The 25493-nt window shown below is 39.6% G+C and overlaps 2 protein-coding genes across 10 annotated transcripts in view; both read left to right on the top strand.

Moving 5' to 3' along the window:
• LOC113545841 (zinc finger protein 239-like) overlaps positions 1-14943 on the top strand; it is a 30752-nt gene extending 15809 nt beyond the window's left edge. For 2 of the 9 annotated variants that reach the window (XM_053231999.1, XM_053232000.1), the window contains exons 2-3: positions 1356-1579; positions 2076-4044. In XM_053231999.1, coding sequence (XP_053087974.1) covers positions 2131-3051 — 921 coding nt within the window. In that variant the 5' untranslated portion in view covers positions 1356-1579; positions 2076-2130 and the 3' untranslated portion in view covers positions 3052-4044. Of the gene's footprint in view, positions 1-1355; positions 1580-2075; positions 4045-5342; positions 5894-7336; positions 7858-7902; positions 8267-8370; positions 11962-12410 lie in introns of those variants that run through there. The other 7 variants (XM_053231997.1, XM_053232002.1, XM_053231996.1 and 4 more) reach the window with 7 other exon arrangements.
• A 3929-nt stretch (positions 14944-18872) lies between these two features.
• Positions 18873-25493, top strand: part of espl1 (extra spindle pole bodies like 1, separase) — a 20789-nt gene continuing 14168 nt past the window's right edge. The window contains exons 1-8 of the mRNA XM_053231975.1: positions 18873-19013; positions 20418-20505; positions 20702-21007; positions 22223-22936; positions 23070-23159; positions 23888-23999; positions 25159-25286; positions 25424-25493. The exon at positions 25424-25493 is cut by the window's right edge and continues 124 nt beyond it. Coding sequence (XP_053087950.1) covers positions 20425-20505; positions 20702-21007; positions 22223-22936; positions 23070-23159; positions 23888-23999; positions 25159-25286; positions 25424-25493 — 1501 coding nt within the window. The 5' untranslated portion in view covers positions 18873-19013; positions 20418-20424. The remainder of the gene's footprint in view (positions 19014-20417; positions 20506-20701; positions 21008-22222; positions 22937-23069; positions 23160-23887; positions 24000-25158; positions 25287-25423) is intronic.

The raw sequence follows: 25493 nt of genomic DNA, 5'->3' as shown, positions 1-25493 counted from the left end.
ATGTTTTAAGAACAAATGATTGGTGAGGAAATGAGCAGGAATGAAGCAGATGCTCTCCTGAGAGCTCCTGTGCCTCCACTCGCTGGTTTCCTTTTGCTGTTTGGGGAAAAGCTAGAAACAGCGAAATTCACTTCTATAGTCTTCTTGTACGCAAAATCGTGATAATGAATAAAATGTTTGGTGTAAAATTCAAACTAACACATGTCTGGGTGTACAAACTTCTCCAAAAATATCTTCTGGGATTTTTTTTCTTAATAGATTAGTGATTATTTGGTTTTCTGCCGCACCTGATGCAGCTCATCAAGAGCCACGAGACTTAAACATTTAAAGAAATTAAAGAGAAAAGCTCTCGTATACTGAGCTCCTTCATCTCTCTGTTTCATTCCTGATCATTTCCTGACCAGTGGTTTGCTGTTAAGATCATTAAAAGCTTCATATTTTACTATTTTAGCCCCTTTTCTTTTGCCCAGGAGTGTATATGTGAGTGGACGGTGTGGGAGGGAGTCAAAAGTGAAGCCAAAATGTCTCTGAGGCCCTCTAGTGTCTGACTGCAGAACAGTTTTTAACCTCATCTATTCCCATGTTACTGAAGGGACAAATTATTTTCAGGAATAAAGTTCTGTTGTTTTTACAAGTTCAGTTGACCTTACTATCCGTGATTGACGGATTCAGAGCCTCATGGACAAGCACACACGAACCTAAAGCTCCAGACATTTCTGCCGTAAAGTTCTGCAGTAAACTGTTCTAACAGACCCTCAGTGAGGAATTCTTTGCAGTTTTATTGGTATGGTGCTCATTTTGATGTCTAAGCTAAGTTTTGTTGTGCTGATATTATGACTAACAAACCAAAGTAAGTAAATGAAGTGATGGCACAAACCAAAGCAGCTAACACTAACTCAGTGTCATCATAATTTATTGACTGTATGATCTTATCTAACACTCAAAATAGCTTGGTAAGATTAGCGAGTCTCTCGTTTTTAAAACTGCACTGACAGAATGAGCGAAGCATAAAAGAGCACTTCTCCATTCAGATGGGGAACTTAGTAGAGGAACATCTAGAATTAGAGGAACATCATGGAGAACAGTGGGTTTTTTTTCACCCCCCAAAAAGAATAGTTTGTGTTGAGTGTAAAGTTTGACTGCTGTTTTATATTTTCAGTCATTTGCTATTTATAGTGTCAGCTTGCTAGAAGGTTGCATGAGCAGGGCGAAACATGGACTCACTGCCCATCCAGCTGTATCTACTGTGCATGCATTGGCATGGGTACCTGTGTGGTGTCCATTTCAGCTTGCGATTGCATGACGACTCTCTAGGGGCTCATAGGCTCATTCACAGTGTTATCTATCACCTGTAGATGCCCTTTTGCTGGTGAACACCTCACCAGAGTGGGAGAACTGCGTGGGAGAACAAGCCACAGTTGGGGAAAATCATGCCCTTAGGCCTCTAGCAGGCATCTAAGTGCCCACGTCCATCTTGTGGGGTGGGTCATAAACAGTTTCCCCGCCACTGAAGGTGCCACAGAGCACAACCCTGAAGAGCAGAGGCTGGTGATAGGACACTTTACAGCCGTAAACATTGGTAAGCAACTACATCAGATCAATTTGTCCTGCAGGGATACAGACTGCAGTTCTGTTGACCCATGATTCTACTCAGTGTACTGGTAATTTTGGTCATTTTCATTCGGTTCTGGACTTCTGGAGTGCAGTGGTAATCTCTGAATACCTTGCTGGTTGGTATAAATGTGAGTCCTGTACCTTCTGATGTTATGGCACACTATATCCACGTAATTGTTCCCACCCCCAGTAGTTAGGGGTGATGAAACAGAATGCTAATTATATGCGTAACTCTGGATATGAGACGAGGTTCCTTGTGATTTGGAACCAGCAGCAACCTGGTGAGTCCACATGACTTACTGTAACAACACGTCTTTTAACAAACCACTACAAGCTGCTGTCACGCCTCTTCCAGAACACACCAGGAAAGCTGTTGTGTAGCTCTGAATTTCTGTTTACAAAATTAACTAATATGGATTACTTGTGTAACTGCTGAATTGACCTTTTTTTTTCTGATCCAGATTTGAGGGGAGTCTTGTCTTTACCTCTGCAAGAACATCAAGAGATCCTGCTAAGATGAAGTCAGACGAGATTGACTATAAGAATCTGATATCCACAGAGAAATCCAGTAATCACCAAAGCTCGTCTGGTTCTTCCCACAATAACGCCGTTCATAGACAAATACAAAAAGAAATTTATTGTTGGTCAGAGTGTGAGAAGAGTTTAGGACAAAAGAGTACTCTCAAAGAACACCAGCTTGTTCACACGGGGGAGAAGTCGTATCACTGCTCACAGTGCGGAAAGACCCTTACGAGCCAGAGTAGTCTCCAGCGACACCAGCGCATTCACACAGGAGAGAAGCCGTATCCATGTTCAGAGTGTGAGAAGAGCTTTAGTGAGAGAGGGCATCTCATACGACACCTGCGAATTCACACCGGAGAGAAGCCGTATCAGTGCTCACACTGTGGGAAGAGTTTTACACAAAGGGGTAATCTCCAAAAACACCTGAGCATTCACACAGGAGATAAACCGTATCCCTGCGTAGAGTGTGGAAAGAGTTTTACTCAAGGAACCGATCTCCAGCTACACCAGCACATTCACACTGGAGAGAAGCCCTATCACTGTTCAGCATGCGGAAAGAGTTTTACCAGTTATAATAATTTCCAGCGACATCAGCGCATTCACACAGGAGAGAAGCCGTATCCGTGTTCACACTGCGGGAAGCGTTTTAGGAACCAGAGTAACCTCAGAGAACACCAGCGCATTCACACAGGAGAGAAGCCGTATTACTGCTCACAGTGCAGGAGGAGTTTTAGGAATCAGAGTAATCTCCAACAGCACCAGCGCATTCACACAGGAGAGAAACCGTATCAGTGCTCACGGTGCGGGAAGAGGTTTAGGACACAGAGAAATTTTAAGCGACACCAGCGCATTCACACAGCTGAGAATGAAGATATGCGGCAGTTCTCGCTTTCAGAAAGCGTGGAGATTAATTAGTACTGGTCTAAATGATTATTTTGGGTGAAATAGGATTATTGAACTACTTTAAGTATTATAGCACTGTGGAAAAAAACTTAGGCACCTGTAAAGAAATGCTGTAAAGCCTTCAAAACTAACGAAACTGAAATATTTCTACATAAAAAGAAAATGCTATAAGGTAAAGTAACCAGAGTCAATATTTTGTGTGACAACGCTTTGTCTTTATAAATGCATTAGAAGTCTCAGGTACGCTTTGGATATCGGCTGCCAAGTTCTTCTGAGCGTCTTCTGGAGTTTCTGACTCACTTCTGTTTTCGCAGGTCACCTGACAGCCTTCACTGTGGATTTTTTTTTGCCATAAATGTGGTTTATTGTCCTTACTGATATACAAACATTTATTTTTTTGTTGCAAAATGATGTAATGTTTGGAAATCTGAAATGTTTTTACTGTCTCAATAATGCAGTAGTTGTAAAAATAAACACCTATAACAAGATTTCAATTAAATAAAATTAGAGAGCAGTCGGGTTTTTAATCACAACGAAAAGAATAATGTTTAATAATTAGTGTTATTTAAGTATTATTCCAAATCATTTCACGGTTTCTGAAGGAAGGAGCAGATGTTTTCAGTATTTTATTATTTATGCATGCCCAGGTTGGATAGATTGTTAATGCAAGGCATCATCAAGATTAAATCTGTTCTTAAATTGTTGGAATTATAAGGAAGAATGGACAGAATTGTTGGTCAATAATTGTTATTTAATTCCCAACTTTCCCCTTAGGGATCAGATAAGTACATCTATCCATCTGTCTATTATACTTTTGAATAACCCTGACCTAAACATTTGTATATTTATTGTATAATTAATAGTTATTAATTTAAAAAGTAAAATACAAATAATTGTTAGGAACACGGTGGTGTATAAAAACTCCATCATGGCAGCAGGTACAGTAAGAAATTAAACAAATATCATAACACTTCATTAAAGGAAAAATAAAATGGATTTTTGATATTTTGCTCAAAATGTCTGCTAATTAATTGCTATATAATGAATCTTTTAAATCATTCAGGAAAAGATATAAAAACACTCTTCTAAATCTAGCAGGAAGTTAAACTGCAGCGTGTTTATGTTTCAGTTCCAAGGACTTCACATGGCTTCCCTTTATGGCTTTGTTATTTAACCACTGTTGGATATTTTGGTCTTCAGTTTTCTGAGATTAGATTATATCCACTTCTAACTTCTTGCCTGTAAGTGGGAAGCATTTTATAATTAAAAATTCCTAACACTCTTCTATCTGTTTTTTAAAAAATAATAATACCTCCCTTTGACAGCTGATAAAATGGCTCATGAAAAGATTAAATCTCTTAGTTTCTACAGTTCTTTTAGAGTAATGATGGATATTTCTCCCAAAATACTTTCACTTTTCACTGGTAATTTGTCAGACGCTTTTATCCAAAGTCACATGAACAGTTGAGAGTTAAGGGCCCTAGAGTGGCAGTCTGATCTAATCTAATCTAATCAGATAGTGTGTGTGATGCTCCTGCACAGTGACATCCTCAAAACAGAGAAAGAGCTCTACACACTGTATAGACAAAGAAGAAAATAGAAAACATTAACAATTAGACAGAACATGAGGCTCGTGTTTTAATGCCGCGAGTGACTTTTACCTACAATAAAATATTAATTAAATTCCTTTTAATGTAATATTCTGTGTTATTACCAAAACTCAGTTATCACTGCAAAAGCACATATTAATAATTTAAATATTTAGACATTCAGGACACATGATTTTAAACGTTAACGCTAAGTATTATTGCTAAAGTTTACCATAAAACTAAAGAAAAAAAGTAATGCTAGTTTATTCTATAAAAAATTCTTTAATAAGATTATGATTTTGTTATTGCACAGGCGATGAAGTTTAGTTTAGTTTAGTGATTCTACATATAATTCAGTATATAATACAAAAATAATAAATTACAAGCGTGTAAATGTAGTCTTATTGCAAAACTTTCACTGTGAGGATGAGGTAGTGCAGTTCTAGTAAATACAGTAAGGATGTCCATATTTACATGTAGGAGCATAATAAAGAGTTCAGTTTGTTCAAGATGATGGATTATTTCAAACACCAAGAAACTACAGAAGTGCAAGTATCTAAAAATGATTATTCAGAGATGAATGTCAAGTTTTCAGATGTCATGTAAAGTCAAATAAACAATGAGAACAGGACCAGGGTATGAGTCAGGGTGTGAGTCCTATTGCACGGGATTTTTAGCACGCTTTGTTTTCATGGCTTTAACTGGAGAAGGGTTTGAAAGTGTCGTTTTACAGGAAGCGTTGTCCTCCTTATAAAGGAGCTCCTTTTATAGCTTCTTCAGGGTTTCTTCATTTCTACTGCATTAACTGCTGAACCTTTAATCATTAAGCTTCTTCATAATTATTGCTACAACATGATAAAAGTGTTATGACTAAAACTCCTACAGCTCACAACAGGGCCTGTTATCAAATTTCTTACTTTCAGTTCTAGCTTTGGACATCAAAATGCGTTTTAGCTGTTTATCTCGGGTTTGAGGTCAGACACACTGAAGGTAGCAACAAGGCTTACTAGTGCTATAAACTACAGAGCTGTGCTCTAGAGGATTTTAGTTAAAGGTTCCTTTGTTCCTGGGTGATGAGTGAGTGCACAGAGCTCCAGTAGGTGGCGCTGTGAGCGTCTAGATGTCCCACATTCCCAGAACTAGAAGAAGACGTGCTGCAGTGTTGCTGATTGATGAGCTGAGCTCTCCGACTCTACTAATCATCTTTCCATTCAGATATTTCTCCCAGGGTTTTACCTCCACACTTCCATCTGCTCAAGCTCAAGGTAAGTTCAACTCAACAAGCTAACAATCCTAAATGGCTTTCTACTTCCTATGCTAGTGCACTACACAGGCTAGAAAATAGTGATAGTGCTGTTTACACACTCTGTAGTGCACTAGATATCCAATCAGCTCTCATTTGGGACTCAGCCCTAGTCAAAGCTTACAGTGTGTGCAGATAATTACTGATTAATTGGATAATTAATTAGTTGATGCTAATCATCAGATAAGCCTCAGTGAGATACTGAAGTAGTTTAATCTGGTCTGTGACGTCATGAGTCCAAAACAAGCACAACTCCAAACTCTACAGTGAAGTTAGTTTGATTAAAGGGGTTTATTTTTTAAGGATTTTTAGGATTGCACTGAGTTATAAAGGTGCAGTTACCTGACAGTTTGAGTTTCTAGAGAAATGTTTCCTTTCCTGCAGCTTTTGTCAGACTGTGAAAACAGGCAAAGAAACCTTTTTTTTTTTTAATAGTAACTCCTGCAAATTAAATACAGAACAAAAATGTGACACTGAACAGGGTTATATATAATTTATTTCATGTCAGAGTTTAAGTAAAAGTAACATCCAGTTACTTAATCATATTTCCCAGGAACCTGTGATTTGGCTTTTCACAGCGTCACACAGTTAACAGATGCCTGAGATTTTATCTGACACTAGCTAGAGTGCAGAGTCAGTGAAAATCAGGCCTCATTAGGTATTATTTCAGCAAGCTAATAGTGTTCGAATATTTACGGGTATAAAGGAATAACCTGGAGAAAGCAGCAGAGATTTTAAAACAGATGGTTGAATTGCAGAACAGCTCACAAGGGTTCCTCCATGTTCATGCAAGCTTTACGCAGCCAGAGTCATGCGTTTGGGTCTCGAGTCATGCGTTTGGGTCTCGAGTCATGCGTTTGGGTCTCGAGTATGCACCTAATCCCCACTAATTCTGTTTCCATCCAAGGCGCTTTTTTTTTTGGCAAAAAAAGGTTTAGCACATTGAAACGTTTACCGATGTAGCTGACGCAAACGCAAATTATCGATAAAATTTAACAAGTGTTGACATAATCTTTTACTCATTTAACTTTAGTGCATAAATTCTATGTCTATATGTTGAAATGTTGCGAAAAAATAGTTTCGAAAATTTTTCTTTTGTCACGAAAAATGGCATTCACACAAATAAAAATGTCACATGACAGAATTTATCCATTTGTTGAAGGAAGAATAGGGATGTGTGTCCCATCCAGCGCACCGTAAACCTGTGGCACAAAATTCTGCGTAAATTCTGCACCAAGGAGTTATGATGTGCAGTTTCACTGGCCTCCGCTACATTCAGCAGCCTGATATAACACCGCGTTAATTTTAATTCAATAGCTGTATTTAATTTAGCAGCATGTACACGTCGATGGACAGTCGTTTTACTAACCCCGAAATTTCCCCCACATCTCTGTGCTCGGAGCAGGTTGCCAGCATGAACAGGGCGATGGAAATCTGCTTTCGGGTCGGAATCGGAGGTCAGTGGCAACCTGCGTAACTTCTGGACCAATTAATTGGCATAGCATCTCAAACGTGGGCCGTGACGTTCTAAAATATTGCAGCCAGAGACTTTCTCTGAAGTGTCTCTCCACCACTACCTCCCAGAATGCCCTACTGCGTGGTCTCTCCCAGACCCAGGGGCTTCATCACATAAGGGCAGTTTGATATTTCGTACAATTGCAATTGTATGTGAATGAATAATGACAGTAAGCTGGCCAATCTCATTTAATTCTCTCAATACTCTCTCTGTTTTACAAAGATTTGAGGGCATGCAGGACGCAAAAGGTACACAATTTGCGATATACACAAAATTACATACAGAAACGGCTCAAGGGCAGGTTTCTTTTGCGATACACCAAAACTTATGCCATTTTTTTTTTTAAAGATGATGTCATCATGCACACCATTTTATCGGTAAAATGGGAATTGGATGGAAACAGGAGACAGGTAATTCCTCAAATCTTTTACGCACTTTCATTTTGTCGATAACAGAACAGCGCAAAAAGTGGACACCTCCACACTCCACATTAGACGTCCAACAGAAAGAGAGCGGCTGGTGGCTGAAGACTTTACAACGAAAACACTGAGCAGCGACTACGTCAGATAAGTCGGTCCTGAGGTCCAGATTTGCTCCAGGGCTCAGGGCCTTGTTGATATCCCTGGACAACTCTCACATCTCACCATCAGGGTATGCTTCTCGCCTCACATTGCTAAACTGCAGGTTCCTCCTCTACAAATTCAGGAAGATCCAGCTATTTCCATCAGAGGCCACTCAGGTGCTTGTTCAGCCCCTTGTCATTTCACTGACGGTGGCGATATCCTTCCAGAACGCACCAGTTGTTTTCAGACAGGAAAGGTGTAGTGTAGTTCTAAATTTCAGTTTATAAAATTAAGTCATGTGGTTTTATTATTTGTTAAAAATGTTTAACTATTGACCATTTTTGCTTCTTTCTGATCTAGATACAAGTGGTCTTCTCCTGCTGTCTTTTTTCCCCCCATCTGTCTTCTTCTTATAAATTTACGTCTGCAAGAACCTCAAGATCAAAATAAGATGAAAGTAAACGAGATTAAATGTGAGAATCTGGAACCGACAGAGAGCTGCAGTAGTCTCCAAACACACAGACAAGTGCAAAAAGAGATTCACCAGTGCTCACAGTGTGGAAGGAGTTTCAGTCAAAAGTGCAATCTCAAACAACACCAGCATATTCACACAGGAGAGAAGCCGTATCCGTGTTCACACTGTGGCAAGAGATTCAGTCTAAAGAGTACTCTCAAACAGCACCAGCGAACTCACACAGGAGAGAAGCCGTATCAGTGCTCACAGTGCGGGAAGAGTTTTACGCAGACGACTCATCTCCAGCAGCACCTGCGCATTCACACTGGAGATAAACCGTATCGCTGCGTGGAGTGTGGGAAGAGTTTTAGTCGAGTGGGAACTCTCCACGTCCACCAGCGCCTTCACACTGGAGAGAGGCCGTATTACTGCTCACAGTGCGGGAAGAGTTTTAGCGAGAGAGGCACTCTCGTACAACACCTACGAATTCACACAGGAGAGAAGCCCTATCACTGCTCGCAGTGTGGGAAGAGTTTCGTTGGAAAGAGTAATCTCAAACAACATCAGCGTATTCACTCGGGAGAGAAGCCGTATCCGTGCTCATACTGTGGGAAGAGTTTTACACAAAGGGGTAATCTCCGGAAGCACCTTCACATTCACACTGGAGAAAAACCGTATCGGTGCTTAGAGTGTGGAAAGAGTTTTACACAAGGAACCGATCTCCAGCTACACCAACACATTCACACCGGGGAGAAGCCCTACTACTGTTCAGCATGCGGAAAGAGTTTTACCAGTTACAGTAATTTCCAGCAGCACCAGCGCATTCACACAGGAGAGAAGCCGTATCAGTGCTCACACTGCGAGAAGAGTTTCAGGACACACAGAAATTTGCGGCGACACACACACGTTCACACAGCTCAGAATGACGATGTTAACTAGTTCTATTCTCAGTACTTACTTTGGGTCAAACTTTATATCTCCTGGTGGTAAATTTTATATACTCCCTGATTCTGATTACTCGGAGGGTTCGTTGTTATAAAGCTATTAATTTTATACAGTGTGGAAAATAACAGTGTGCTATTCCAAAACATTTCAAATTCACCCAGTTAATGATTTTAGTATTATATTCTTAATGCATGCCTACACTGAATGTTATGTTCTGAATTTTAGTTGTCTGAATTCTAAAACTGAATGGTCAAATCGTTAGTATATAATTGCTATAAATGTGGATAGCCATAAATGAAAAGAAATTGGATAATTTATTAATTAAAAACTGATTTTTTTTACCATACATGTGAATATTTGTTAGGAACACGTTGGTGAATACGACGTTCCTGCGCCACGACAGAAAGATCAATGAAATAAAACAACTGTTATAACACGGTAGTAATTTTTTAAAAGAAAAAATAAAACAGATGTCTGTGGTTTTCCCTGAAATGAAATTTTCCTAAATATGTTTTTTTTTTTTTTTTTTTTTTATCAGTTACCTCATTATGGAAAAGGACCTAAATCACTCCTTTAAACCTAACAGGGAGTTAAAATGCTGTGTTTTCACCTTATGGTCTTTTCCATCACTGCTGGATATTTCACTCTGTTATGAGATCGATGAGGTAATGTGTATTTCTGGCCTCAGCGCTGTAAATAGTGAGCTATTAAAACTAATACCTCCTGTAGGCACCTGCTCAGATGGCTCAAGATGGTGGTCCAGGCCTTGGTCATGATGTCCTTATGAAAACTTGAAAAGGCTTTATCATCTATTCTTTTTTTTCTTGAAGCTTATCTCCTTGGTTCTGTAAAATAACACTGTTTTATAATTACTACAGTCACGGACTATTGACTATTGCTATTGAAATTGATTTCTGACATGTTGGATTCCTCTTGTGGAGACACTCGGGTTAAAGGAACGCTTATAAATCACATATAATACTGAATTTCCTCTAAATATTGATGCACACAATACACTGGACAATGCTGTATCCACTAATACGGAGGTGAAGGCAATGTGGTAGCATGTGACCATCTTCTGAAGATTTTTACATGTGAGATATTTAATTTAGATTTGGTTTTCCTTTGTTACCTGGTTGATGAGTGAGTGCACGGTGTTCCAGTGGGTGGTGCTGTGAGAGTCGAGCTCATGTTCCTCCACACATCCACAGAAATAGAAGAAGACGTGCTGTATTTTGCTGATTGTCATTAAAATATTTCTGACAGGGTTTTACCTCCACACTTCCATCTGATCCATTGTGGGTGTATTTGAGGTGGTTAACTGTTTCTGCTGTAAAGCTCAAGGTAAGTTCAACTCAACAAGCTAACAATCCTAAATGGCTTTCTACTTCCTATGCTAGTGCACTACACAGGCTAGAAAATAGTGATAGTGCTGTTTACACACTCTGTAGTGCACTATATATCCAATCTGGTTTACTGTTCTGACTTCAGTTTTGCAGCATTCCTTACCTTGTTAAGGAGTAATTAAGGAAAAGGAAAAAAAAGATTGTGAACACTTCACCATCACAACCATATGTGGTTCTTCTCCAAACTCTGTATTCTGTAGCATTACAGTTTCCCTTCACTGGAACTAAGAGGTCTGAACCTGTTCCAGCATGACAGTGAGGTCCATGAAGACATGGTTTGCCAATGGTTTGCCTTTCATACATTTAATAAGCAGCTCAAAGTGCTTTACAGGCCAAAGTAAAAAAAAAAAAAATAGTGAAACAAGATTAAAGTAAAAAAGATTTAATGGTAAAAAGGCAAATAATAATAAATAAGAACAGTGAGTCACTACATACTTTGAAAGTGAGCTTCTATCTGCACGTGGCTTTGGTAAAAGACCTTGTGTTTTGTCTGATTTGAGTAGGAGGAAGTTTAGAATCCAATGTCTAATGTCCTATACACTTTTCTCAACTTCATTAAGCTGGGAAGTCACTGAATGATGATGAGAATGATGAATGATGGGAAGTCACTATGAACATTTACAAACTAATAATGGTCAGTCTGATAAGCACTGATTCAGGTTGTTCTCTTAACACCAACAAAATATTCTAGTCTGTCTAGAAGAGCATTGTGACTTATAATCTCAAATGTCTTCCAAACAGAGAAACGTAATGTTAATATGAGGCCAGTAGTACGTCGTTTGCTTCTCTAACCAGCGCTGTCTCAGTATTGTGAATAAAGTATTGTGAATAAACCCTGATTGAACATTTGATGTTTGTGATTCCTGTATGAGCTTAGCTGCTCAGTTCTAACCTTTTATAGGATCCCCATTCTTAACATAAGTGAGTGGGCGGGGTTTTAATTGGCCTAAAATTTTACAAAATCACAGAGGTCAAGATTATGGGTCTTGGCCTATTCAGGCCTTTTTTTATTTAACCTGAAGTGCAGCAACTGTGATTTATTAATTTGGCAGATGCTTCTGACTTACCAGCAAAGCGGAATGTAATCCACATAACTTCTTCAAGTTGGACTTTTCCTGGAACAGCATTCATTCATTCATCAGCACCACTGTGAGCTCCCACTTCTGACAGTTCCCTCCAGAAAACATTACTCAGGTTCCAGAAAATAAGAGCTGTTGTGTAGCTCTGAAGTTCAGTTCATAAAATTAAGCAAATAGATGTGTTTTATTTGTTAAAAATACTGAATCACTGAGCATTTTTACTTTTTTCTGATCTAGATTTCTGATGAGTGGTGTCCTATTGCAAGTCTTCTCCTGAAGTCATCTTTGCTACCCGTTCTAAATTTACCTCAAGAATATCAAGAGATCCAAGTAGGATGAAGTCAGACAAGATTATCCATGATTATCTGATACCCACTAGAAGGCCCAGTAGACCCCAAGTGTCATCAGGTTCTTGGAGCTCGTCAGTTAGTGGTGTTAGTGCGGAGAGAGAAGTTCACCACTGCTCACGGTGTGGGAAGAGTTTCAGAGAAAAGAGTAATCTCAAAAGACACCTGTGTATTCACTCAGGGGAGAAGCTGTATCCCTGCTCACAATGTGGGAAGAATTTTACTGTACAGAGTAATCTCCAGAGACACGAGCGCATTCACTCAGGAGAGAAACCATATCAGTGTTCAGAGTGTGGGAAGAGTTTTACACAAAAATGTAATCTCCAAAAACACCAGCGCATTCACACTGGAGATAAACCGTATCACTGCTCAGAGTGTGGGAAACGTTTCAGTCAAAAGAATAAGTTTAAAATACACCAACGCATTCACACGGGAGAGAAGCCCTTTGACTGTACAGAGTGTAGGAAGAGTTTTACTAGGCAGAATGATCTCCAACAACACCGACGCATTCACTCCGGAGAGAAGCCGTATCAGTGCTCAGAGTGTGGAAAGAGCTTTTCACATAGGAATACTCTCCAACAACACCGACGCATTCACACAGGAGAGAAGCCGTATCGCTGCACAGACTGTGGTATGAGTTTTACACAAAGGAGTAATCTCCAGCTACACGAGCGCATTCACACGGGAGATAAACCGTATCACTGCCTGGAGTGTGGGAAGAGTTTTTCACAAAGGAGTAATCTCCAAAAACACCAACACATTCACACAGGAGAGAAGCCGTATCACTGCTCAGACTGCGGGAAGAGTTTTACCCAAAAGGTTAATCTCCAAATACACCAACGTGTTCATACTGGAGAGAAGCCGTATTACTGCTCGGAGTGTGGAAAGAGTTTTAGTACACACAGAAACTTTCAGCAACACAAGCATGTTAACGCAGCTGATAATGAACTGTTGCATCAGAAAAACTATTTTGTGTCAAATGAGATCTATTATCCACTTTCTCAAATGTAGAACATTTTGAATATCCCTTGCTTTGGACGAGATGGGGCAGTGGGGTTTTCATCATTCTGAAATTAATTTAGACAAGGTGGAAAGGAACAATGTACTATTACAAACTGATTAAAGAGGCCAATGGTTTTAGTATTGTATTATAAATGCATGCCCAATTTGGATATATTGAGAATCTAAGACATCATCAAGATCATATCTATTCTCATATTGTTGGGATTCCAGTACAGTATGGTCAAATAGTTGGTGTGTAATTGTTTATACTTTTGGTATACCATGGACTGAAAAGAAAAAATCTTAGCTAGGTGAGAAAAGGTTCCATCCCCATGACATGAAAATAAAATTTTCCTAACAGTATTAATAAAAAGGAAAAATTAAAGGGATATCTGAGATTTTGCTTTACTGCAAATAACACCACAGTTATTCCATATTTCTTATATATGCCATAAATCAGCATTGCTTTCTCACAACTAATCGCACACAATACTGAAAATTCCTCCATACTTCATGCACACAATACAATCCTATACAAAGCTCTACTTACTAATACAAACGTGGCAGAAATTTGACAGCATGTGACCATCTTGTAAAGTGAACAGTGTGACAGATGTCTTTATTTAAGGACAGATTCCTCTCATTTCCACTGTTTAAATATAGTGACACTTTTTTCTGAAGATTCTCTTCTGTCCCTGCTACTTCCTCATAGCGCCTGTTATTAACAATGAGGAAAAGAAGACATTTAGTGTATTATTGGGAAAGATATCACTTTATAAATTTGTGCACTCCTCATTCTTCAGAATCCTGTCAGAACCTGTGCTCGCTTACACTAACTAGATAAGTTAGATAACTTAGATAAGTTAACAAGAAAACTGGAGACATTTAAATAGATCATTAGCTGATATTTCACAATAAATCCTTACTAGTAATATAGAGTAAACAGAGCTGGGTTATAGTTTAGTTAGTTAGTTAGTTAGTTAGTTAGTTAAGAGAGATGATTATTACCAAGTTAGAAGAGTTTCTGTCTGTTAACCGTTAAAACATCTCACCTCACACAGATCCTAACTGTCAAGCATCAGCATGAGAGCAGCGCGTGACTTTCTCCATCAGCTTTATGAGAGCAGTGGATGAGATTAAAACTAAGCACATTTAATTTAGAAATGAATTAATGAATTGTTTATTTATTCAGTAGTCAGTGTTAATCTGATGTGTGTGTGGATCAGCAGTGGCATCCATTCAGCAGATCAATATGATCCAGTGTGCTGATGGCTGTTTGCTCTCTGGGGCTTTATTACAGCAGTAAATCAGCTTTATGTTGTTATAGTGATGAGGAGCTCTACTGCCCGGGGAAGAGACAGTCTGCTTCACTGCTTTATTCTACACTTTACACACTTTCACTCCTGTGTGTGTGATGTTTAGTTTAAATGTTGAGTTTAGTTGTAGTTTCTCTTTGTTCCTGGGTGATGAGTGAGTGCACAGAGCTCCAGTAGGTGGCGCTGTGAGCGTCTAGATGTCCCACATTCCCAGAACTAGAAGAAGACGTGCTGCAGTGTTGCTGATTGATGAGCTGAGCTCTCCGACTCTACTAATCATCTTTCCATTCAGATATTTCTCCCAGGGTTTTACCTCCACACTTCCATCTGCTCCTTTGTGGGTGTATTTGAGGTTTTTAACTGCAGTTCTGCTGTAAAGCTCAAGGTAAGTTAACAATGAAATAATGAAACTTGTACAGTTTACTGTAGCTTTAGTTTCTATCTGGAGCTTTGTTTACCTTCTTGACTTTTTGCATGTTTCTCTTAAGGAGAATATCAACACTAAACTGAAACAAAATAACACTGTGGTGTTTAATTTTTAGAAAACTCATAAAAATCTAAAAATAAACTTGTTTGGTAAATTTTTTGGCTTGTTTTTTGTCCTGTTGTTATGGTAACAGCACAAATGCAGTAGAATTGTTGTGCTTTTGCTACTTGTGGATGAGAAAACTTCTTTACAAACCTTACAAATGTGGATTGATTTTTATTTTACAAACTTCAACCCAAATTCTGGAAACAAATAAAACTGCTTGACTAGTGACTTGAACTGAGCCAGTGCGTCCTCAAACGTTATATTCTCTTCTCTGGCCTTCTGATTAACTTAACTTTTAGGACTGTACCACGCTGCTCTTTATTGTTCTTTTCAGTAGGAGCGCCGCCATGTTGAAATGACGTCACGGAAGCATGGCAGGTAGACCACAGAGAAAATGGCATTACAAACAAAAAAAACCAAGAAAGACACATGAGGCACTTCTTTTATTTAATTTATTGTAAATTTTACCCCTTTAGCTACATAGTTAGCTAAATACCTTTAAATAGTTAGATATGTATAGGCTTACTATATGTAAATGTACTATCAAATAAATATAAAACCTCCAGATATAATGTTGGTCTGAGGCCAGTAGTATGTCATTTGCTTCTTTAACCAGCGCTGTCTCAGTATTTTGAATATAGCCTAACCCTGATTGGAACATTTAATATTTGTGATTCCTATTCTGTACGAGTTCTAACTTTTTCTAGGATCCCCCATCCTTAAGATTAGGGGGTTTGTGGGGTTGTAATTGGCCCATAATTTTAGAATTCACAAAGGCCAAGGGCAGTAATCTTGAGCTTTTCAGGCAGATGCTTTTAACGTATCGGTAAAGCAGAATGTGATCCACGTAACTTCAAGTTTTTTCTTAGAACAGCATTTTTACACACCACTATGAACAGAACACATTACACGTTCCAGAAAATGAAAGCTGTTTTGTAGCTCTAAAGTTCAAGTTATAAAATTAAGAAAAAAATAATTATTTGTGAAAAATGTTAAACTATTGACCATTACCACTTTTTTCTGATCTAGATTTCTGACGAGTGGTGTCCTGTTGCAAATCTTCGCCTGCTGTCATCTTGGCTGCCTGTTCTAAATTTACATCTTCAAGAACCTCAAGAGATCCAAGTAGGATGAAGACAGACAAGATTAACCGCAAGAATCTATTACCCACCAGAAGGTCCAGTAGACGGCGAATGTCATCTGTTTCTTGGAGCTTGTTGTTTAGTGATGTTAGTGAGGAGAGAGAAGTTCACCACTGCTCACGGTGTCGGAAGCGTTTCAAAGAAAAGAGTAGTCTCAAAAGACACCAGACTGTTCACATAGAAGAGAAGCCGTATCACTGCTCAGAATGTGGGAGGAGTTTCAAAGAAAAGAGTAATCTCAAACAACACCAGCGTATTCACACTGGAAAGACGCAGTATCACTGTTCACAATGTGGTAAGAATTTTACTGTACAGAGTAGATTCCAGCGACACAAGTGCATTCACACTGGAGAGAAACCATATCAGTGTTCAGACTGTGGAAAGAGTTTTAGCCAGAAGAATACGTACCAAATACACCAACGCGTTCACACTGGAGAGAGGCCGTATTACTGCACAGAATGCGGTATGAGTTTTAAACAAGGGAGTTATCTACAAGTACACAAGCGCATTCACACTGGAGAGAAACCGTATCACTGCCTGAAGTGTGACAAGAGTTTTTCACAAAGGAGTCATCTCCAAATGCACCAAAGCATTCACACAGGAGAGAAACCATATCACTGCTCAGACTGTGGGAAGAGTTTTAGACAAAAGAGTAGTCTTCAGGTACACCAACGTATTCATACTGGAGAGAAACCGTATTATTGCTCGAAGTGTGGGAAGAGTTTTACAAATAGCTGTAATCTCCAGCTACATGAGCGTATTCACACTGGAAATAAACCGTATCACTGCCTGGAGTGTGGGAAGAGTTTTTCCCAAATGTTTAATCTCCAAATGCACCAACGCATTCACACAGGAGAGAAACCGTATCAGTGCTCAGACTGTGGGAGGCGTTTTACACAAAAGGTTAATCTCCAAAAACACCAACGTATTCATACTGAAGAGAAACCGTATTACTGCTCGGAGTGTGGAAAGAGTTTTAGGACAAACAGAAACTTTAAGAAACACAAGCACGCTGACACTGCTGACGAGAAAGACATGTTGCTGCTGAAATAGTATTTTGAGTCAAATAAGATCTCTTATGTACTATCTTGGACTTATTCTTTGGTATGTCTTAGAGGCGGCAGTGGAGATTTCATCAATATGAAACTAATTTCATAGTGGGGGCAAATATTTTTATTATTGTTTTATAAATCCATGCCAAAGTTGGACATTTTGAGAATGTAAGACACCATTAAGTTCATATCTATTCTCAAATTTTTAGAATTTTAGAATTGGTCAGAGAGTTGATAAATAATTTTTATATTTTTAGATAGCCATAAACTAAGCAATTTAACCAACCTGGTGAAAAGATAGTGAAAAGAATATTCCTTCACTTTTCCTCCAATTTTCATTATAATTGTATAAAAAGGAAACATAAATGGGATGTCTAAGATTTTGCCTTACAGCAAATAAAACCACAATTTTCTTATTTCTTATAAACACCTTCAAACAGTGTAAATCAGTATTATTACACAACTATTTGCACACAATACTGAAAGTTCCTCTATAATTCATGCACAAAGTACAAATTTATACGATGCTCTATCTATGAAAGCAATGTGGCAGCTTGTGGCCATCTGATGATAAAAAGTGAATCCGTCAATGTGACATGCTTTTTTTTTTTTAAAGGCAGACTGTTTTACACCCTTTTAAATAAACTGAAATCTCCTTCTGAATATTCTGTTCTGTCTTTGCTGCTCCTGTTATTAATAATAATACTAAAAAAAATCAAAGTACTACTGGGAAAGAGATCATTTTTGTACACTCCTCATCCTTCAGAATCCTGTCAGAAATTATGTTCACTTTAGCTAGCTAGCTAGCTAGACATTTATATATACTATCCATGTATGGCTATGTATATACTAGCCAATGCTAATGTATATTACCTCATACTAGCCAGAGAATGTTAATGCAAATTACCTCAGACTAGCTGGCGAATGCTAATGTAAATTACCTCAGACTAGCTAGCGAATGCTAATGTAAATTACCTCATACTAGCTGGCGAATGCTAATGTAAATTACCTCAGACTAGCTAGCAAATGCTAATGTAATTACCTCAGACTAGCTAGCGAATGCTAATGTAAATTACCTCATACTAGCTAGCAAATGCTAATGTAATTACCTCAGACTAGCTAGCGAATGCTAATGTAAATTACCTCAGACTAGCTAGCAAATGCTAATGTAATTACCTCAGACTAGCTAGCGAATGCTAATGTAAATTACCTCATACTAGCTAGCAAATGCTAATGTAATTACCTCAGACTAGCTAGCGAATGCTAATGTAAATTACCTCAGACTAGCTAGCAAATGCTAATGTAATTACCTCAGACTAGCTAGCGAATGCTAATGTAAATTACCTCATAATAGCTAGCGAATGCTAATGTAAATTACCTCAGACTAATATATATTAATTTCCATGAAAAAAGATTACAGTTCCTTCAAAAGCCATTATTGAATTATTATTCATTAAATTTTATTTTTAAAGTGTGTGTATTTTAAAAAGGAAGGGGGGGGGGGGGTAAAACTACATGAGCGCCATGTTTCTTAGGTCACGATCGTGTAAAATGGGTCACATTACAATACCCAGAATGCCTTGTTTCGTATTTCCCGTCAGGCCGCGCGCTATTTTGAATAAGTGCGCGACGCCGCGATCAGTTTAAAAGACCACAGCGGCAGCAGTGCTGAACGCTAACGCTAGCTTTACCGCAGGCATTTTCACATAAACGGAAGTTGGCTTTTCGGTGAGTTGATCCGTTAGAGAAGTTTGTTAAACACGAGTTAAAGTTGAGTCCGTTTAGTTATCCAGCTTTACTTAGCCGGCTAGCTACGCGCGAGCTAAACTAGCTGCTGTTTGCTAGCTGACTAGCCAAACATCAGGGTTTACACAGGAGTATCGCGAGATCAACAACAAATAACGGTTTAATTTAACTCCTTAAAGATATTAAAAACCTTTATGTAGTGAAAATATGACTTTAATTCATAAAGGTGCAACAGTCGATTTGTTTTATGTCTTAATTGTACAAATAATCTGGAAGATATCTAGAACATGGTTTAAAAAATGCATTAAAGGTGCAATAGTTAATATTTTTCATTTCGTTCTAGTACAAATAATGTAGAGAATTATGTAGAAATTGTAATAAATAACAGTTTAAGCCAGTGTCTCAGAAAAAAAGCTATTATGTAGCTGAAAATAATCTAGTTTGGAAACCTGCCTTCCGGTCCGGAATGTTTGTTTGTGTTTGGATGCGCTTCCTGTCAGTCATTTTTAGGCCACGCCCCCTAGCACCTCTTCACATGCTCATAAATCATTACCAGCTGTTTATAGAGCTGTAACATCTGAAGTGAAAGTGATGTCATGACAGTCCTCGCTAATGCTAAGTCGAGCTAGTATGCTAACACCAGTTAACCCATAGTAAGTAAGTTTTGTGGGCGGGGCTTTGTGTGAAGATGTGGGTGGAGTCAACGAGTTTAGAAAAAAAAAATCAAATCTTATTCAACTCTACAAATCCTATCTAACGCACCTTTAAATCACTGAGACTTCGGAAAATGGAATTCTGGCCCGGAACGCTTGTTAGTTTTTGTTTGTTTTGTTTTGTTTGTTTGTTTGTTTGCGCTTACTGTCAGTCATTTTATAGACATTCTATTGGCTACTGTAAAACCTGGGGGTGGAGTAATAATAAAAAATAATAATTAAAATAAATTTTTAAACAGTCATGAAGATTAAATTCATAATTCATAGATTAAGATTTTTTGAGATTTTATTTTATTTATTTATTTTAAATTAAATACTAAACCATTGTAGGGTTTTCATGCTTTTTTTTTTTTATTCCCAGAAGGAATAAATTTCTGACAAAAAAAAAAATCATTTATGTATGTTGGTGTTCCATTAAAATACCAAACACAAGATGATTTCTGATCTTTTTATTTATTTGTATAAAGTTTGTTTTCGGTCAGATGTGTTCTGAAATCCACTCAGCTAACGACCGTGAGATAAATCTTCTTGTTGTTGTTGTTGTTGTTTATGAAGTGCATAAACAATTCCACGGACCTTTAAGGTCACAAGACAGATTTATTCATAAACATAATCCAACTGTGTGAATACTCACAATATGTATGTTTGTTTGTTTGTTTGTTTATTTTTGCAGAAGAAGAATGAAATGTCTAAAAACGGATGATTATGTCCAGCGGATTTCGTGTGTAAAAGACACCGTTATTCTTCACGATGAGCTGAAGGTAAGAAGAAAAAACAAAAAGAGCTTAATAAGGTGTTTAAATAAGAATAAAACGCGTGACGAGTGATTTTTAATTAAACCTGCTCTAATGTCGAATGCACACAGCACTCTCCTGAACTCCCACAATGCACTGCAGCAGGTTATGGTCCTGTTATGCGTTTGAGAGTTTGTGTTTCTGAAACCTGATGTTCCTACAGAAACACGTGAAGGACGGACTCGGACCGTTCGGCCGGACGGCGTGTGATCGGATCATTCGAGCCTGTAACCAGCGTCTCGGCGGAGGAGCTGCAGAGCCGGAGCTTCAGGAGCGTCTGGTGGACCTCGTGGAACTGGCCGCGCTGGGATACGGATCCGTCACAGAACCTGGAGTACAGGCTTCCTCGCTTTATCTGGAGAAGATCATCTTCCACATCCTCCAGAAGCTGGTGTCTCATCGAGCTCACGCCGCTGCGGGTCGACTCGCGGAGGTCATGTACCTCAGACTGCAGGGCGCGTCCTCAGAGGTATGACCGCGGACACGCGTCCAAATTCCAATACGATACGATTACGGCGCTCTCACTGGCGTCGCTCACGAAAAGGGGGCGTGTCTGTGTCTGTGTGAGCCACGTGTGTATTATAGCAGCGTTCACGCCACGCCGTAATTACCGGAATTACAAGATTCCAACTTTCGGAATCTCCAACTTGCGCCTTCAGCAGTAAAACGTAGTTACGTAGTTATCTCGTAATATTTCTGTGTAATAATTCGTATAATTGACTGTTATTAACACGTACGGAAACGCATAATTCCGAATCCGAGGACGTGAACGGCTCCGAATAGAACGTCCGGGTTGTCATCTAGTAATTACGGTAATTCCGACATGGCGTGAACGCAGCGTAAATCCTCCCAAAGGGGGCGTGTCTTTAATCCAGTCCCTCCAGGATATCGCAGTTTTGCAATCGCAGAAATTTACACATAATCAAGCCAAACAAACGCCGCAATATTCGGAGGAATTTGCAGTTTTTCAAAATTTTCACAGATTCAGGCCAACGCAACAATCCGATTGTCCGCAACAATCATTAAAAAAACTCTGCGAAATTCTGTAGAAACTGTTAATCGGAGAAAATTGTAAGAATTCAGCGTCATAATTTAGTAAAAGCGTTTCACAGGAATACTCTGGTTCTGATATTTAGCTCTGTTTTTATATTTCAAATTTAAAAATGAATTAATTAGATTTAAAACAGTGAAAATTAAAAAAAAAATGTGTGTTAAGTGAAAAAATATAAGGAAAAATTCGGAATCTACGTATACAGGTTTATGCTAAGTGACTAAAAGTAGAACATGGGATCTTTGGGGGGAAAAAAAAAATCTTTTATTATATGCAAATAATTTTAAGTTTGTTTTGAAAGCCTTGATATTTGCAGCGCCAGTGTTGAGTGTTCAGACGAGAGAAAATTTTCCTGACGCTGTTCTTTTATCTTTAAATTTTCCACACGCTGGAGAGAAATACAGAGCAGTAAAAAGTAGTTCCGGTTACTTGACACTTTCCTTAAAGGTTTCGTCGTATCCCTACGCCATCAGAGCCGCACGTCTCCGTCTGAAAAAGCAGCTCTGTCTCCGCGCGGTTCTGTCTCCGCGCGGTTCTGTCTCCGCGCGGTTCTGTCTCCGCGCGGTTCTGTCTCCGCGCGGTTCTGACTTCGTGGTTCTGTAATGACGTGTACCTGATGTTTTCTGACGACAGGCTGAAGACTTCAGCGTTCTGGTGCGGAACTGTTTCGCCGTCCTGTGGAACGGATCGAGCGGCGCTCAGGCCTCGACCCTGTCGCCCAGAGAGAGACTCGGCGGGCAGCTGCAGGCTCTGCGTTTCCGTCTGCTCGAGGGGACGTCCTCCGTGGCGTCGAAAGTCCCTCTGTTCGTGGAGGAGGCGCTGAGCGAGTACGAGCGTGCACGCGGGAGCTTGTCTCAGGACGACGCTGCGTTCTTGCTCTCGGAGTTCCGGACACGTTTCCTGAGCGCGCCCGCGGAGCAGGATCACGCGCTGACTCCGCCCATGCTGGCCGTGAGGTGTGAGGCGGTGGTGAAGGTGTGTAAGCCGCTGTGTAAGAACGGGCTGTGGGATGAAGCGGCGCGGCTGGTGGACGGAGCGCTGGAGTGCGTGCGGAAGCCCGGGGAGGGGTTGCGCCCGGCGTTGGGAATGGCGAGTCGGGCCGTGCGACTGCATCGAGACCTCGGCGCCGGCAAGGAATGCAGCACGGCGTTCACAGACTGCGCTCGCATCCTCCGAGGCCTTCCTGTTGCTCTCGGCGACGCAGAAAGCCACACCCTGTTGGAGGCGTGTCAGCTGGTTGTCTGGGCGACAGAGGCGGGGCAGACGAAAGGGATGGGTGGAGCTACGCTGCTGGCCAGTTTTTCCTTCTGGGAGGAATATCAGGAGTTTCTAATCAAACAGCAAAAGGTGAGTGTGCTTTTTCTTTCTTTTTTTCTTTCTTTTTTTCTTTCTTTTTTTCTTTCTTTCTTTCTTTCTTTCTTTCTTTCGTTTTTAGAGTGTTTGGAAGACTGTGTTCATATCTCTTGTCTCCGTGTTTCAGAGCTCGTTCTCACAGCAGCTGCAGTATTCTCTGTGCTTCAGTCTGTACCAGGGCTTCATCAGCACCTACGACAGCTTACACACCTCGCAGGTAACACACCTCGCAGGTAACACACCTCGCAGGTAACACACCTCGCAGGTAACACACCTCGCAGGTAACACACCTCGCAGGTAACACACACACACTTACTGCACATTTAACGCCACCAAGACAGGAACTGAAGGAGGCTTTAGTCGACTGGAGCGGTCTCCATGACGACGTTAGAAGCGACTCTGCTCCTCTGATTTGATTTAATCAGGTCTCTCTTAACCCTGTTGTTATAAATGTCAGATACTTCCTTCATCAGCCTTGATCAGACCGTGTCTGATGTCTGATATGCACGTGTCTGATGACACATGCGTCCCTGCTGAATGGTGAAGAAGCACCGCCGTGTGATTGCTGTAAGATAAGACTGACTGTTAAACACATTTTACTCTCCTGCACTGTCCTGGTCTTCACAACGCTAGACAACGCTTCACCAATACACCAGAATATTCCATATTCCATTTAAAAAAAAAAACTTATGTATATTATGACTTTTTTTCTATTCAGTGTTAGCTTTCAGTGGTACCTTTAGTACCTTTAGTACCCTTAGAACCATTAGTGACATCCAACAGGAACTTTTGGTACTAAATCCGTGACTATCTGGCAGACACAGCGCCGAATCGTCCTGTATTTTGTTCAGTGTTTCATGATTGACTGAGTTTTTGTGTATTTATTTTGTATTTGTATTGTGTGTGTGTGTGTGTGTGTGTGTGTGTGTGTGTGTGTGTGTTTAGGACTCAGTCGTTGAGTTTCTGGACAGAATCCTGTTGTACTGCCAGGCATCGGCAGGACGCATGATGACTGAACTTCGCAAACTGTCCAACGACGGCTTCTTATTGAAAGCAGGTAAACCGCAGCTTTGTGTTTTTATGCAGCAGAGATCTGGAACAAACCCTTTAAACATTCATCAGAGGAAAAAAAATAAACAACTAATCACACATTTTTCAATTTAGCTCGTAATTAGCGGTCATTATTTGCTTTTCTTTAACCGGCCAGTGTGTGTGTCGGGATAATGCCGGCTAAAAGCAGTGGATCGGAGATCGGATCCTGTAACAACCGGCACAGATTGGAATTGGATTTGGGAAAGAAGTTTATTTTCGGAACGGGAAAGACTCACGTATAAAGAGACCTTAGGTTTTTTTTTTTCCTTCCTTTTGTTAGGATTGATTTTATTATATTTACAGTGTAAGTGATTTTTTTGTGTGTATGTGAGAAAGAGTTTAACTCTGAAGTGCTTGAGTTTTAAAAAAGAAAAAACAAAAAAAAAAACAGCAAACAAACATTTTAATGGATTTTAAATAAAAAATATCCTAATAAATATCATGAAATATAATCTAGTGGTTTTGCACAATATCTTTATTTTATATTCATATTGTAATTGTAATTATTTTCTACTTTCTGTCACTGTTACATTTTTTAATTACTTCCTTATTTTACTATTTTTTTTTTCACTATATTGTGTTAGTTTATATATATTTCCCACTATAAAGCTTTTTAAGCTGCGTTTTAAAATGTATGAAAATGAAATGTGTTGTTACACGCAGCAGATAAACTTCATCATGACAGAATGAATAATACAAGAGCAAGAGCATCACACAGAGCTGCACGATATATAAAACGAAGTTACCGAAATATCGCGATATCTCAAGGGCTTGCGATAACTGAAGGATTTTTATACTTCAGAAAGTTATGAAAAGTTTCAGGGCGACGCAGAGAACGCTTTCTTTTCCTCAGAAGAACATGAAACGTATGTTGGTGATGAGTTTTCAGTTTTTAAATCTATAAATATATAAATATAATTTAAATTGTTGTTACAGAGTTAGAGCTTTATCGCACCGCATATCGCACTGTTTAACAAGTTATCGCATTTTTCTTTAATATCCTGCAGCTCAAGCGTTACGTATACAAGCGTAGTATAAATGTCATTAATTTTGTCTCTGTCTCCACGTGTGTGTGTGTGTGTGTGTGTGTGTGTGTGTGTGTGTGTGTGTGTGTGTGTGTGTAGTGTGTGTCGTGAACAACGTGGTGTACGAGCTGTTTAACAGGAGGCTGTTTGAGGAAGCGTACGGACTGGTGGAGATCGTATGCCAGGAGCTGAGTAAAGACTGTCCATCTTCTTTCCCTGTGGACCGAGTGAGTCCTGCCCCTGTGGCCACTCACCATAAACTTACCTTCACTTGTTAGAGCTGAGAAATCAGCTGTGTGTGTGTGTGTGTGTGTGTGTGTGTGTGTGTGTGTGTGTGTGTGTGTGTGTGTGTGTGTTTCCTCAGGTGAACCGCTGCTTCATGCTCGCAGTGCAGTGCAGTCGGCGAGCGTCTCAGTCGGACAGAGCTCTGGACT

The sequence above is a fragment of the Pangasianodon hypophthalmus genome, chromosome 2 (assembly GCF_027358585.1).
Source record: "Pangasianodon hypophthalmus isolate fPanHyp1 chromosome 2, fPanHyp1.pri, whole genome shotgun sequence".
Lineage (NCBI taxonomy): Eukaryota > Metazoa > Chordata > Actinopteri > Siluriformes > Pangasiidae > Pangasianodon > Pangasianodon hypophthalmus.
The sequence above is the reverse complement of the archived record's forward strand: the minus strand, read 5'-3'. Positions and strand labels throughout refer to the sequence as shown.